Raw genomic sequence first — 15,754 nt, 5'->3', positions numbered from 1 at the left:
CTTCTCTCTGAGCCCCGAGGCTTGTAACCGAAGGAAGTGCAACCAGCACGTACACCACGGGCAGGTATTCATACCGGAAGAAGGCGCAATCAGTGGAATAATACAGCAGCAGAACAGAGCATGTGAAACCTCAAATCTGAAGATGTTAATGTAGTAACTTTGAGAGCCTGCCTGTCAACAGGAAGGAGAAGAGTTGGTTAAAAAGCCAACACAGTAATATTTTATAGTAAAAAATAAAAGTATACAAACTTCTGGGTATAATAAAGTATACAGTGTAGCCTCCATAGGACTACAGTAATGTGCAAAGGTCTCGAGCATCCTGTCATCCGTCTGTATTCCAAGCTTTCTTGTTTTTCTTCAGACATTTACTGCTTTTTCACCCCATCCCCTCCCCTTTTTTGTTAACCGCCACTAAACACTGACCTATGACTCACCCAACTTATCAAAGAACCAATTTTTAAATTAAAGAGCATGACAAATAACATTCTTTGATCCAATTTCTTTTGCTGAATTTATGGAAAATGCTAATGATAGCACAGTTTGGGAGTGACCTCTATGGTACAAAAACACTTTAGGTCTGTCAGAGAAGTTTTAGCTGAAAACTTGGCATATCTATGCAAGCTGTGCAGTGTGTTGTGAAAAAATGTGGGGAAACGGGACAAGTAGAGGACAGAAAAGGAAGTTCAAGCTTAAAAAACATTTTTTTTTAAAAACTATATAAAGTAGATGAACAGGATCTGAAAGTCATGTCCTTAAGAAACCTGGTCCTTCAGCTGACCCATCTACTGCTCACTGGAGCCTCAACAGAAATGGTCTCAGTGGAAGGGTGGTTGTCAACAACTAACTCTTAAGGTGGGGAAACTGGGGAAAAAACGTTGAGTTACGCCAAAATACACAAGAACTGGACTGAAAATGAGTGACAAGAAGTCTGATGGAGTGAAGAAGCTGAAACTTTTGGTTCAAATCACTGTCAATATGTACGAAGGAGGTTAGGAGAGCACTTCAACAGCAAGTGCCTATAGCAGTCTGTCATGGTTTGGAGCCGTATTTCAGCCAGTATGTTGGGGATCTTGCCAAAACCGATGGAAATATGAACACAGAAAAGCACCATCAGATTTTAACCTACCATGTAATAACAGCTAGAAGATTTCTTCTCCAATGGTGGAAAAAAAAAAAAATCATACCTGGATTGGAAAACTCACAATGGAACATCATCATTCATGAACTCAGCCTGGATTTTATTTTACTTCATTACTATTCCTGAACTATTCCTGAAGACTGCTTAATGGAATTCCTAATAGAGTTCAGGCTGTGTTAAAAAATTAATGTGGTCATACCAAACATTGAATTGTACAAGCTCGGTTTTGTCTTGTATACTTCATATATTCCATGAACATTTGCAGATTTCAATAAATAAAGAAATGAGGAGTGGTTTAATACTTTCACACAGCAATATACATGCATTTCTGTCTCTCTCTCTCAAGATATAGATATCTATCTAGATCTCATTTATGTTATATATATTTATGTAACATTTATGTGTTACCAACAAATAGCTGAATTGTTCTTTTTTGTAACAAAACAGGCAGATCTTTGAAGAAAGAATTGCAATCTCTGCACCCGTTTTCAATTTTACTCTGAAAATATGCGGCGTGGTTTTTGCACACCACTGCACACACACAGCAAAAAAAATATAGAGCACACTAAAAGACGCACTAAAGAGTAGGGGACAAACAGAAGAGCCAGACCACAGAGGTTTGGGTACAGTACAGCATTTATTCCATGCAGTTGTTTGCGCTGATTTAGTTCTCCCAGTTACTCGTTGCACTGTACACTGGATAATACAGGAAATTGACAGGATTGGTTGATCATAATGCCTTTCAACAGGAAAGAGGATAGAAACGAGTAACAAAGAAACATGAGTCCGATAACACAGGACAAGGCAACAGGATGTCCACGGTTAGAGAGACGATTTCACAGAAATTTGAATGCAAGTTGTTGTTTTTTTTCCCCAGTAAGAATGAGAGGAAGTGGGGGTCACTGCAGATGTACCGAGGTCAGCATCTCGCATGCCTCCAGGCTTCACGCCTCATTTACACTGCAGAGACAGCCCACCGACTGACTTATGTTTGGAAGTGGTTCCTAACAGCCTACGATGAGATAATTACTGATGTAAAGTCTGCTAAATCAAAGCTAAATGACGAATGGTCCCCTGCAGGGTCAACGTGACATGACGATGCTTTTGTTCAACCACACACACAAATACTGTCCTCTTCCCTGACCAATTCATTGTGCTTCCTTTAAATAATACTTTCCAGGAGAGAAGTCGTAGGTCGTGACATTTCTGAAGCTGCCTGAAATTAAAAAGAACACTACTCCTCCTCACCAGTCATCCAAAATAAATTAAATTCAACAATCATGTAGGCCAGCTACAAAGAAAAAACAAAAACAAAAAAAACAAAGATCAAAATTAAATTAAAACTACACAACAATCATACTTCACAGGATATACGCCAGAAAGATAATGTTATTAACAGCTTGATCGGATTACCCCGTCATTACAACACGCTGGGTTATTTCACACAAACGTAAACAAGAGTGAAGGAGGAGGCTCGAGGAAAGGCAGCCTTTCCGAAGCCGATGAGCAAAAGGCAGACCGTCCATCGGTGTTAATAATCACCTTGTGCTGCTCAGGTTTATGACTCACACCCTCCTGTAGTGTTCAATACTGATGTGGGACAGACTTAAAGAATTTCCTGCTCAACCAGTCGCTGGTCATCAAGCTCGAGGCTTTGCCAGAGCTGTGCAATGACAAAGAGAGAGAGAGGGAGAGAGAGAGAGAGAGGGAGGGAGGCGATAATGGGTCACATGACATTTACAGGTGTTTATGTACAGGAGTAACACTGAGATGAGGTCGCTGAAAACCGAGAGCAGCCCGGTGCTCCGTGGCTTCGTCTCTGGCTTATGTTCCTTTATACACAGAATCTCAGCCGTCTGCACACGCTCGAGCCGGCGGCTTGACATCATTATCGTTAAATTCAACCCTGGCTGGCTGTTTGTCAGCTTGAAGATCAGATCAGTGAGGATGATGACAAAAAAAATGGGGCTTATTAAAAGCAAAACAAAAGAAAGAGCTCTCTCACAGATGCAGTATCCCTTTTCAGCGACAACCAGAGAGGTAAAAAGTAATATTGCTCTGGATAATCATCAGGAGTTAAAGGAATTAAATTATGTTAGTCAGAAAAAGAGGATGGAGTCAGGATATTTACATAACACAAGCCTAACTGTCGCCATCTAGTGGCTGCCCATATATTGCTCTTGCACAAAACCTGAGCATCAAAGCAGCAAAGACGTGGCCACAAAAATGGGGCATTTTAACAGCTATATTCAGAAAAACTCAGAAAACTGTTTCTGCTGGACGAAGAAACGCAAAACAAACAAACAAAAAAAAAAAAAATCAGCGCTTGTAATTTCATATATTTACCCCGCCTTACTTGGCAGCAAAATGTTTTGAATCTAGTCTTTATCATACGGTTTAGCAGCACATTTTAACACCTTTCACAGAAACACTACTAGAAATAAAGATTCTCTCTGATCACATGTTTAAAGATATGCTTTAGGAGAAGGATTATGAGAAACGTAGCTCTGTAATCATGAGATTTTCCATGCATGTATATGGAGTTTACAGGTATGGCTGTTCTTATATGCCAAAACACACCAAGTGCATCACCATCCCATCTTCCTGACTGTTGACGGTCACACAACTGCCAAGAGTGGACCACGTTTGTATCCTTGTTATTAAAGAGAACATTTTCTTTTAAGACTTTTTCTCATACTTTTTTCTTTTTTACTTTAAAACAATGTCGAGTCCTGACTGCCTTTCAAAAAGCAGACGTGCATGTTTGTGTGAATTGGAAGTCTTTCAAAAAATGTAACTCTAAAGTGCAAAACATCTCACCATTACACAAAAATTCTGAAACCACCCGTGGTATGTGCTAAAAGCAGCAACAATGATTGGACTGCACCACACTAAAGATCGGAGATGGCCTGAAAGCTGCAGGGAAAGACCTCGAACCAACCGTGCATGCATTTTATTGCTGAAGACAACTATAAACCCACAAACAAAAAGGAATTCATCGCCAAGAACAGATTCTTGACAAAATATTAAAGTTAGCATTTAACTTATGATTTTTCTAAATTTAAGCCCCATGTCGAGTTTGCATGTTCTCCCTGTGCTGCCTCTGCGTTGCAGGCTTCAGGTTCGGTTAACAGGTGATTCCTAACTAGCTGTAGGTGTGAAATGTGAGGCTCCAGCCTGCCAATCACCCTGAATCGGATAAAGAGAAGGAACTGGATGGATGGAGATTTGAGCTCTTGCTTTTTCAAACTTCTGACTGCACTTTACTACATGCACTAATGTTCCAAATTATTAGGAAGAAGTGTAGCATTTACTTTGTTTTTGAATCACAAATGAATAAACTATCCAGATTTAAGTAGGTGTGTGTGCTGAGGAGGACAGAGGACATTAGTTAACCATAAGCCTACATTTTTTCAGATTTTTTAAATAATACATTTTTAGTTTGGTCTATATGCTTCTTAACCCCTTATAACAACACATGACAAAATAATTTTCATCTTTCAGGAACCATTTGAATTTTCTCTCAAGCCAAAATCAGTTGAGGAGTGAAGTGCACATGGTAACATCTAGGCTTAGTTGATTTTACTCTCCGCATTCAGCCATCAGTACCTTGTGAATGCTTTGTGGTACCATGATACAACAAATATCCCCGTGAAGCTCGTGATCCCTTCTTTCTGAAACCCTTTGAATTGTGTCTCTGGCACAAACAGTAACACAATTACGGTCATTTAAAGAGCTCCTCTAAAAGGGTCCTGCAGCTGGGCTGATGGTGAAAAGAGTTAAATTGATAAATTATTAAAGATGTGATCAAAGGAACCTGTATTTGCATGTGTTTGGTGAAAAAGGATTAACCAAGAAACTCTTTAACTCTTTGGGACTACATAAGGAAGTATTTTAAGAAAAAAAAAAAAAAATCTGGCCTACAAGATTCACACTTTGATTGAAAAAAAAAAATGTGGATTAGTGTTTATATAAGTATTATAAGTGCTGTAAAGGAAATTCTAAAATCCCACTCTGGACTTAAAAAGAATAGCCTCTATAAGCAGCTCTCTGACACCTGCTGCTCTCCGCTAGCTACCAGTCACTGTGCTTGTGTCTAGCCAGCTAGACATGCAAGATCCTGAACAAGCGACTTCTTTCTCACTCGTGTTATTGCTGTTATAATTTGCAAATAATCACCATTTTGGACATCGGTATAACCCACCCTGCTAGAAAATGGTCCGTGGAAAATGCCAAACCTGGAGATTTCAAGAAATGGGATACTGCACCTGGATGCCTTGTCTCCACATCACATTAAAGTCTGTTACAGCAATAAAAGGTTGAACATCAAGGCTACCTGTAAGACCTTTTCGAGTATTCCTGCATGGTCCTTAATATGTGCCGCTCAAAAAAACAAAAAAACCAAAACATTCCTTCATATAATTGGTCCAGTCCAGTTTCACAGTCCTTGAACGATCCTGAGATGAGACTTGAAACTGTAATGTCTAATGGAGAGGAAAGGGCTTTGTGTTGTCACACTCACATTCACTCACACTCTCATACACAGATAACTCCCTCAGTAACTCTGCCTGTGACATCTGATTGCTGATGACGATGACGTTGGCATGTCTTTAAGAGAAGGATGAGCAGAGTCAGAGAGGAAGAGTCTCTTTTTTTTTTTCCTTTAGCTCTCAGCTGCGTCTTTATCTCTGATGCTCTGTCCGCTTCATGCAGTCTTGGGGCAGCGTTTTCATTTCGCGAGCTGCATAAGCATGCTTCGACAGCTACGTGAGGGCGGGGGGTGGGGGATCCTGAAGAACAGACACATCCGGTGGTTTCAGGGAGGGAGAAAATCCAGTTGCGAGGCAGGTTGTTCATGCTGGTGTTCACAATGTTTTCCATGAGCTCCATGCTCCCCACGTTAGTCACAGTGGGGAGGCGGGGTGGAAGCGGAGGAGGTGGGGTACTGGGACTTGAAACTGTAAACTCATGATAAAGCAGGTTGGTCAGGCTGCAGTATGAGCTGAGCGATTGCTTGTTGTTTGGAGATTTCTGTCCACGACAGTGAGATGTTGAAAGCCGCTTTTATTCTGGGGCAGTCGCCTGAGAGACCAACTACTGCAGTTATGCATCTCCCCACTGAAAGCCATCATCCTCTGATCAATAAGCCCTTCTCATCATTATCATGATCATCATCGTCATCATCTGCACCTTCTTCCAGTCCTGGTCTCTCTCCATCACACAGTAAACCCTTCCTTGGGTTCAAAATGTCTGTTTTTTTCCTCTCTGTTCAGATCAGAGAAGTTTCATAGTTCCTGAATTTTCCTTCAGAACTCAGACAAAAATAAATTATGAACGTTAAACTATCTATTGTACATTATCATTCAAAAGGGAATCCCTGCAATGGGTTGCCTGAATGCTGTGCTAGATGAGGGGTGGGTGGGGTGGGGATCATATGGGAGAGATTACATGGGACGTTGCTATAGGGAGCTTTGTTTACAATGTTTGTCCTCTTATTGCTGTATTTTCTGCAGAGCAGAGAGGGACATGATGGCCTCCAGGCAAAAAAGATGAAGATGAGCCCTTTAGGCAGGTTCACCACGAGGAAGGAGCCCCGACTTTGTTGTTTCTAATAGTGGCATCGGAGCACTCGGCTTCTGACGAATCACAGTCCGAGTCCCCAAACTGTAGCGGATTCTGAGAGACAAAAGGGAACAAACAGGGGAGCATTAAGAAAGATCCAGCATCAGGGATGATTTGAGATGCATTATGATCTCAAGAAAGATGTTTTGTGCAATGCAATGAATAAAATAAACATAAATTAATGTTTCTTATGACTTCAAACAAAAAGGGGATTTTTTTTTGGTGCAGTTTGGAGTCATTAGTTCCAACTTTAAATGTGACAGCCTATTTGACCACAGTGGGTGGATGTGCTGCCGGCAAATCTGTAGCAACTGTGCTATCATGTGAATATGGACCAAAATCTCTGGAATGTTTCTAGCACCTTGTTGAGTCTGTGCCACGAAGACCGAAGGCAGTTATGAAGCCAAAAAGGGGTCGAACCCCCGTTTCTTTCAAGGTGCATGCAAGATGTACCATAGTTTATAATAAGGTCAGTATGGACTCATTACACCCAAATAGCCCCCATGACTAAAAGCTCAGGCTGCAGACGGCTCTGGTCCTGCTTGTGCATGGGGCGCAGCTAAAACCATTTGTTTCAGGCAGAGGATGAACTGATGAGCTGCAGGGACTTTTTTAAAACTGTGAATCGTTCAAAGCTACTGTAGCAAAGTTCAAAGATAAAAATATAGAATTAGAAATGAGCACATTCGGTCCCCTGTAAATGAATAAATTAAACATCAAAGTAAAATGATTTAGTGACCTATATACGAATACAGAGTGTGTTTATCTGTAGTGATAGAGCAAAGGCTTACTATTAATAAGTGATGTGCATAGTGTCACATTATTTCAGTCTATATGTAGAAGTCCAGCCCTTTAAACCATCTGAGAGCTTTTATTTGGCCACAGAAGTGCTTTCAGCTAAATGCTCATATCCGCATGCTAAACCCATTTCGGTAGTAATCCTTTAAACAGCCGCTCATGGTGGCGCTGGAGGAAATGTTAGGACACCATCAAAGTCAGAAGACCACATGGTCTGGACTCGTGTCTTTTTACAAAGCTGCTGAAAGCTATCTGGACTGAAGCGGTGGATCTTACCACCCTTCGAGCTACATCTGCATAGACTTTCACGCAAACTGACCTCGTAGCTGTGTTCGTCGGAGCACAGCTTCCCCAACGAGATCTGCGTCTTCACCCTGCGGACGGCACACTCCTTGTCAGAGAGGCCGTCTGACTGGGTGGAGATGTCGATGGGGATGTCCGGCGTGTGGGACAGCAGCTCGTCCAGGTGTTCCTCCTGACTGGCGCTCAGCCTCTCCAGGGGTCCGCTGTGCGAGTGGTCACTGGTGTTTCCTTCCTCTCCGTCAGACACCGACAGGTTCTCTGAGCTGAAAGTAGAGTAGGACTGGAAACTGCTCATACAGCGATGAGGTCTGTGAAGGAGAGAGGGGAGAAAAAATGAAAAAAAAAACCCAAAAAACTTCCACATGGTTATTTCAGCAGTTTCCTTTGAAAATGGCTCCTAGCTGATGTGCTAAAGATCATTTTCTTTTGCTGCACACAATAAAAAACTATCTGCAAACTAAATGACCATCTGTATTCACCTCTGTCTCCTTGGAAACTCCACTTCACTATCCACCTCTCCCTCTTCTTCTTCAGATGACTCATCACCACCCTGAAAGAGAAGCGGTAACAGCTTTTAATCCCACACAAGCACACGTTACATACTCGTCGGTGTAAAGCCACCAGCTCTGCTCACCTTCCTGAGCGGCCTGAGAATGCGGGGCAGTGCAGAGGGCAGTGTGTGCGCGTGCTGGGATGCATCCTGTTCCTGTGTCTCTGTCTTCTTTGTGGTCTCTCCATCTGAGACTGTGTCTTTGTTGTGTGCCCCCAGAGAAGACTGGGTGCCCTCTTGGGTGTTGAGCAGCGAGTAGTGCGGCAGCTCTGGGTGGCTTGATGGGGGAGGGGTCTCCTGACAGTGTAGGCAGCCGGGGAAGGGGTGAGCCTGGCAGCAGGGACATAAAGAACCAGCACCAGCGCCTGATACAGGGTTGGAGCCGGTGGATGAAGTCCGCTGTCGCGTGTCTGCATCCACAGCAGTGGAAATGAGGTCAGGACTGGAGCCAGAAACGCGGCGCTGCATGTGGTCAGTTTGAGGGCTACGGAGGGCGGCGGCGGGGCCAAAGTATCGCAGGTTGTTGGCACAATTGACAACGGCCTCCTCGCGGCCTTTCAAGGGAAGAAAATTCCCCTCCGTTTGAGGAGGGTGGTGGTGGTGGTGGTGATGATGGTGGTGGATCGGTTGCTCCTGGAGAGATTGGGTTTCTTCTGGTGCTCCAGCAATGGGTTTCAGCACAGCGGAGAACTCGCTGTGGCTTCCTTTGCTGTTGGCGCGGCGGTGACGAGGCTTGCTTCGGTACCGGGCTTTGCCAGGAGGGGTGGAGACCTTTGGGCTAGCAGACAGCGGTGAGGGCGACGGGAGAGGGTCTACGCTAGGGATGCCATCAGAGCGAAGCAGGTCTGGCCTGGAAAATATGAATTGTATTCAACTGTTCATTTAAGTATTTAAATGACACTCAAGACCTGAGCTGCAATAAATCACATATCTGCAGCTGAACCTACAGATACATGAACATGTGTAACATTTAACAGAGATAATACGTTTGAAAATCAGACCTTTTGGTGGGAGGCATCCCAGGTTTGTGGGAAATGCTTCCTTTCTTCTTGATGAGCTTCTCCACAGCGTTGGATCTAACGATCGGTCGGACTAAGTGGCGCTTGTAGCTGCCGGGATATTTCTTCTCCACCGCCTGCTCTCTCCTACGGTGATGCACAGAACTAGATTTAAGTCAGATCATGGGGGAAAAGCAGTCACACTGCACTTTAGTTAAACACAACATAGCAAACATTAATGGGAAGAGAAAAGCATTCCTGACAGGTAAAGCTACTTTCAAGGAATCTGCAATAATTTAAGAATCTCACTGATTTATTTAGGTAGGTCATGCATAGTCAAAAAACCAGAGACTCATAGGAAAAGTCTAAAAATATTTAGGATGCCATTCAGATCATTTTTGTCACTATAGTTAGCTGAACATGCTTTCAGTTCTGTTGCAGTTTTTTACTGGAAATGTTGAAAGAGAGGAAATACGGGCATAATGAGAGCAGGATACTAGTAAAGCACAGATGTGACAAAAATGTTTATCTACATACTTCATCAGTTCCTTTTCTCGGACCTCCAGCTGCAGCATGATGGCACTGAGCTCCATGTAGAGGTTGTTGGCTCTCTCCAATTTCCTCTCATAGTGCTCCCGGATGTCCAGCGCATGCCTGAGAACATGCATGAAATGCATCCAAATGTTCAACTCCAGTAACTTCTGCTTTATGTGCAAATTTAAAACCATGTCTTCTATTAACAAGCCACATGTTTGCTGTCTTTTCCCAAACACCTGAGTTCATCCCTCCGGCGTCGGATCAGCTCTTCATCCAGCCTGTGGATGCAGGTGCCTTCACTTTTGATCTTCTCAAAATGCTTCTTCACCTCCTCCCTCCATTCTGCCTGTAATATGGATTTACACAATCAACATGCAGCCAGAGCATTCACTGGAAAAAGCACACAAAGTTAAGGTGGAGTCTTGCATTTCTCAGTATTAGTCCAGACCTGAGACTTAAAGTAGGTCTCCTGAGGAGTTCCCAGAACATCTGCAGAGGCGATGTCAAGATGTAGAAGAATCTGACGAAACGACGGCCTATTCCTGGGCTTTCCCTGCCTGGATTTCATGAAAATCATGAAGGAAGATACACCAAGTATGTTTACATTCTAGCAGTTATCATATTTTAAGTGATGTAGTAGAAAAGCTGTTTTTGCTCACCATGTCTGTTTCATGAGGATTTTAAACCCGTCCGGGCACGTGGAGGGGACGGGAAGGTGGAGACTGTTGCTGCCGACACCCCAAATAATGGCGGAGGAGTCCACGTCTTTGTAGGGAATCTCTCCAGTCAGCAGTTCCCATAACACAACTCCAAATGACCTGCAACACACAAGCAAAGATGGACAGGTTTCATTGCAGAAACATGACTATTAAAGATGACACTTAAAATATCCTTTTCTATGATGTAGAAAAGCTAAACTTTGCTTCATATTTCTTCATCTATTACTCACCAGATGTCTACTTTTTCAGACACAGGCTCATTTCTTATCACTTCTGGGGCCATCCAGGCCACCGTCCCCGCAAATGACATCTTTGTACTTTTATCACTGAGCTCTTTGGACGTGCCAAAGTCTGAGATTTTCACAGTGTCGTTGTGGGTCACCAAAACACTAAAAGGCGCACAAAGAGAAAACACAGCAAGGTCAGTCTATTTGGTTAAGAGGAGTGTAAAAAAAAAAAAAAAAAAAAGGCAGACAAAGCCAAAATCGAAAGCAGGATGAGCTGGCCCGGGGTTAAACCATTCAGGCTGATGATGATGATAATGCACAAGTTTTTACAGGGTATGAGCTTTTCTTTCTTTAGCACTTAAAATCAGTTTTTAAGCCAAAACGACTCCGCTGATAGAGAAGCATCTGAATCACCCCATTAGCCGAATGAGTCTGACCTTTCCAGCACATTCAGACTGCTATCATTCTGCTGACTAATACAGTGTGTGGCACTGCTGCAGCACGATGATATTGATTAGAGATGCAAGCGTGCAGCGGGGATGAGACAGAACAATCTGTCATACTCTTACATGAAGACGAGTAGCTTTTGTTAAATCTGAGAATGGTATTTGAGTTAATGTCAGACTATTCAGAGCAGAAAGGATCGATTGTATGAACACAGCACCCATGATGCACCAGGAAAACTATGCATTTCATTCCCACAAATAAGGAGTAAATAACTTAAATTTGATTTAGGTCTACTACTCTGGGTTCTCAACACAAATGCTCCTCTATCAGAAGGTTGATCATCTTCCTGTCCAACAAACTCACTTGGGAGACTTGAGGTCTCTGTGGATGATCTTGTGCAGGTGTAGGTAGTTCATGCCGCTGGCAATGCCTGTGGCCCAGTCCACCAGCAGCCTTGGGGTCACTTTCCTCCCCGCCCTCAGCACCTCATACAGCTGACCCTGGGCACAGTACTCCATGATAATGCAGTAACAAGGTGCCTGGGTGCACACACCCCTGAGACAGAAAAAAAGACAGAAAACATGTTAAACAAAGCCAGAGCTCCACCAGATGAAACCAACTTGACATGGGCGAGTGACCGTGGACTTACTTGAAGCTGATGATATTGGGATGCTTGAGCTTTCGCAGGTGTTTAATGTCCGTCTCCTTCTGCTCTCGCACCTTCTTGATAGCCACCTCCTCGGAGCGAAACTTGCCCAGGAAGACGGCACCCTGTGCGCCGCTGCCAAGCCACTGCAGCTCTGAAATCTCCTCGAAAGGAACCTCCCACATGTCTGAAATCAAGTTAGCCAAGTTTTGTCAAAATGACCACAGCATCCTGGTACTTTGCAAAGTGTACGTGATGAACCAAATAGCAACATTTTTGTCAGTAATGTCAGCAATACTTGCTCTTCAGAACAAAGCTTTATAGGGTTATAGCCTAAGGATAAGGATGTTTGTGTGTCTATCATTTCTGTTTATCTAAATGTGAAGCTACTCCTACAAGTTGTGGAGAAGCAAACACTGCGTATTGGTCTATAGGTTCCAGACCACAGGTTTCACTTATTGCAAAAATATTTGAACCAAGCCTTAAAAGTATTGGTCGTATTCATAATGATAGTTTACCAACAATCTTCTTCTTATGTCTGCCTTTAGGGGTCGCCATGGTAAATCATCCACCTCCCCCTATCCCCAGTATCCTCCTGTGTGTCCTCCCTTCACAACATCCATGAATCTTCTCTGTGGATCCAAACCTTGTCAACTTTTCCTCTCCAACTTTCTCTCCTGAGCTCTCCCTCTGATATACAGATTTCTAAACCTGTTCATCGGCTCACTCCCAATGAAATCTTAACATCTTCAACTCTGCTACTGTCTCCAAACCGTACATCACAGCAGGTCTCTCATCTTGTAAAACCGTCCCTTTCATTCTTGCTGCTATCCTTCTGTCCCCTAACACTCATCTCCACCCACTCCACCCTGCCTGGTCTCTCTTCTTCACCACTCTTGTGCATTGTCCGCCGCTTTGGATGGCTGACATCGGGTACTTAAACACATCCACCTTCACTACCTCTACTAACTGCATCTTTCTGCTTGCCTCCCTCTTATTCACACACATGTTTTGTCTTCCAATATTTTTGTTAAACCCTTGAATTATAGCTGAAAGTCTGCACTTTGATCACAGCTTTCAAATCTACGTCCACAAATGATCACAATAATACACCAGAAAGCACATATTTTATAGTTCTTAGCAATATGTATATAAATAAACCTAAAGCTCCTATATAAGTCTTAGACCTTCAAATATTGAATCATGCTGTTTAAGTGGTTTTAGGAAGAGAAGCTACGACCTCTAGCCCAGATCACGGCTAAGCAGCCACGAGATCCAGCCCAGTTCTGTCTGACCTCGACTCGTACCCCGTAGCTCTCGTCCAGCCTGTGCATGCAGCCCTGTAGCAAGGTGAGCCTACCTTTACCATGACCTCAATTCAAACTGACAGCTGTGCAGCTTCACTGGCAACAGCAAAGCGGCAAAGCCAGGACGGGCTATTCAATTACAGTTTCAGAATACATTAGGAGAAACAAGAGGAAATCTTTTGTTTGCTTCTCAGAAGTTTCACAGGTACGGGGACATCTGAATTAAACAAAAAGCATTTAGTGTGTTAAACTGATGCCAAACAGAAAGATAAACCCCAAAGTTTACCTTGCTGTTGTAGCTTGTATTCAGTAGAGTAGGTCTTCCCTATAATGTTCCACACAGGCCGCAGGCAGCCAAACAGCCCCTCTAAGAAGCCCCCCGACCCAGGAGGTGCTCTTTGGAAGTGCAGCTTGATGTCATCGGGGTGATGCGGGAGGTTCGGCTTGCCCTCTCCATTGTGGTCCATTGGACAGTCCCCCTCTCCCATATGGTCGTCCATCCCGCTGCCACATCCACCGTGCTCATGGGACGCCGGTGACCCAGCTTCCTCGTGGTCCTGCTCCTGCAGCTGGAGCACGCTGTTGTCAAAGTGTCCGCCTTCGCTCCGAGTTGAGTCCACGCTCAGGGCCGTGTTTGGTGGGCTAGTACCGCCCAACATGGACTCCTCATCCTGGCCAGGCATCTGCAGCGTCTGCAGGGGAACGGGCAGGTGTGTCGGCGGAGCGAGGTCTGTGATGATCTGAGGAGGTAAGTTGGAGAGAGGGGCCTGAGGAGGCTGCGGTTGGGAGTTAGGCGAGCTGGATTTCTTCATGCTGTCCCCAACCACAGTGAGTTTGAGCTCCTCCTTCAGCTTGCCCACCAGTAGACTGGGACAGGAAGTCCAAGAGAGCACCTCAGGGGAGCTGCCCATGGTGTCGTGCATGTGCATGGGCTGCTCAGTGACGATGAGTGGGACGTGTCCTAACACACTGGTTTGTCTAAATGCTGAAAATCACCTGAAGAGAAAAACAGAATGAGATACTGTTAACTAAATTAAAAACTACAAAACAGGAATGCAATTAAATACATTTACATAACTGTAGTCACCTCAGATAAAACATAATTAAAGCTGTCTCCATGATAGGACCCTATTATGTCCTAAAACAGACATGAGCTCCTCTCATGTCCTCTCTTAGATCTGCTGGGATCGACAGAGCATTAATGATTATTATTATTTTTAGCTACACAGTGCAAACACTGCAGGGTAAATGATGTTGGAAATATCAGAAAGGCATCAATTCAATGCGGAAGAGACAACACTGCAGAATTAATACTAATAACTCATTTCTAGGAAACTTATAGGAAACAGTCGGCCACAACCAAATCACACACACACCAACCGAGGCTTTTCTATTATCTCTCTGAAGCAGTAACACTATAGACGGGATTAAAGATCTTGCTGTGTATTAGGACTGCTGAGAGCAAGACATCTGGCACGAACAGCCCATTCTCATTGCTTCCTAAAGCCAAGAAAGGCCCAGGCAGCCATGCACATGGAGGGTCAGAAACCGATATATTTACACAGAATCACCAGGAGAAGATCTTTACTATCCTAATGGGTCTGTGAGTCAGGAAGGGACACAGCATTTAAAAAGAAACAACACTAAAAAGATGCAAATCCTCTGTATGCACTTCTATACTTGGATTTTGATATTGTGACATATTTGGTAAATGCACCGGTACTTTTATGACGCATTTCTACTCTATTTAAGCACTAAAAGTGCTTTCTTTCTGCAAGCCTCATTCACCCATTCATACAAGCACCCTTTTCTATGTCTAACTTTATATAACCTGCTTGTTCTTTATTTCTTTAAAACTCTATAACTTTTATCCTAACATTTATAACTGGGGGTTTGGTGTTTTGCTGAAGGCTATTTTGACATGCAGATTAGACCAGCCCTGCGATAGATTAACGGCCTGTCCAGGGAGTACCCTGCCTCTCGCCCTATGACAGCTGGGATAAGCGATGGATGGATGGATGGATGGATGGATGGATGGATGGATGGCATAATCATAATTCTTTGTTAATTGAAGAAAATAAAATACCAAATCACACTGAGAAATTGCCTATTACATCCACACATATTACACAAATACTTCCACGTCTACTGATGGTGACGTGGCAAAAGCATAAAATCAAACAAATAATAATAATTTTTTAAAAAAACAAAAAAAACATTAAAACTTTGTTGCGTTGGCTCACATGATCTGAAGTTTAAGGTTTGATAGTTTAATAACACTAATCAGGTAATAAAGCTGAAAGATCATCTAGCTGGTGAACCCTGAGTAGAGATCATTTCATCATGTATACTGATCCAAAGGTTAAGCACAAACATTCATGCTCAAGCACTTTTTGCCTGATAACATCAGGCATAGTTAAAAATTATCAGCAATTTTGCAATGTGACAAACAAAACTATTTG

The 15,754-nt window shown here is 43.3% G+C and overlaps 1 protein-coding gene across 4 annotated transcripts in view; it reads right to left on the bottom strand.

Annotated features, from left to right (window-relative positions):
- Positions 1 to 1,756: 1,756 nt before the first annotated feature.
- map3k13 (mitogen-activated protein kinase kinase kinase 13) overlaps positions 1,757 to 15,754 on the bottom strand; it is a 39,069-nt gene continuing 25,071 nt past the window's right edge. For 3 of the 4 annotated variants that reach the window (XM_019353112.2, XM_019353111.2, XM_019353113.2), the window contains 13 exons: positions 13,579 to 14,288; positions 11,989 to 12,172; positions 11,703 to 11,894; positions 10,896 to 11,054; positions 10,606 to 10,764; positions 10,395 to 10,503; positions 10,183 to 10,292; positions 9,947 to 10,063; positions 9,413 to 9,574; positions 8,496 to 9,261; positions 8,341 to 8,411; positions 7,878 to 8,169; positions 1,757 to 6,814 (listed from right to left, as the gene is read on the bottom strand). In XM_019353112.2, coding sequence (XP_019208657.1) covers positions 6,713 to 6,814; positions 7,878 to 8,169; positions 8,341 to 8,411; positions 8,496 to 9,261; positions 9,413 to 9,574; positions 9,947 to 10,063; positions 10,183 to 10,292; positions 10,395 to 10,503; positions 10,606 to 10,764; positions 10,896 to 11,054; positions 11,703 to 11,894; positions 11,989 to 12,172; positions 13,579 to 14,221 — 3,066 coding nt within the window. In that variant the 5' untranslated portion in view covers positions 14,222 to 14,288 and the 3' untranslated portion in view covers positions 1,757 to 6,712. The remainder of the gene's footprint in view (positions 6,815 to 7,877; positions 8,170 to 8,340; positions 8,412 to 8,495; positions 9,262 to 9,412; positions 9,575 to 9,946; positions 10,064 to 10,182; positions 10,293 to 10,394; positions 10,504 to 10,605; positions 10,765 to 10,895; positions 11,055 to 11,702; positions 11,895 to 11,988; positions 12,173 to 13,578; positions 14,289 to 15,754) is intronic. The other variant, XM_003447436.5, reaches the window with a different exon arrangement.

This window comes from Oreochromis niloticus, linkage group LG16 (genome assembly GCF_001858045.2).
Source record: "Oreochromis niloticus isolate F11D_XX linkage group LG16, O_niloticus_UMD_NMBU, whole genome shotgun sequence".
NCBI lineage: Eukaryota > Metazoa > Chordata > Actinopteri > Cichliformes > Cichlidae > Oreochromis > Oreochromis niloticus.
This window is presented reverse-complemented; position numbering and strand designations above follow the sequence as displayed.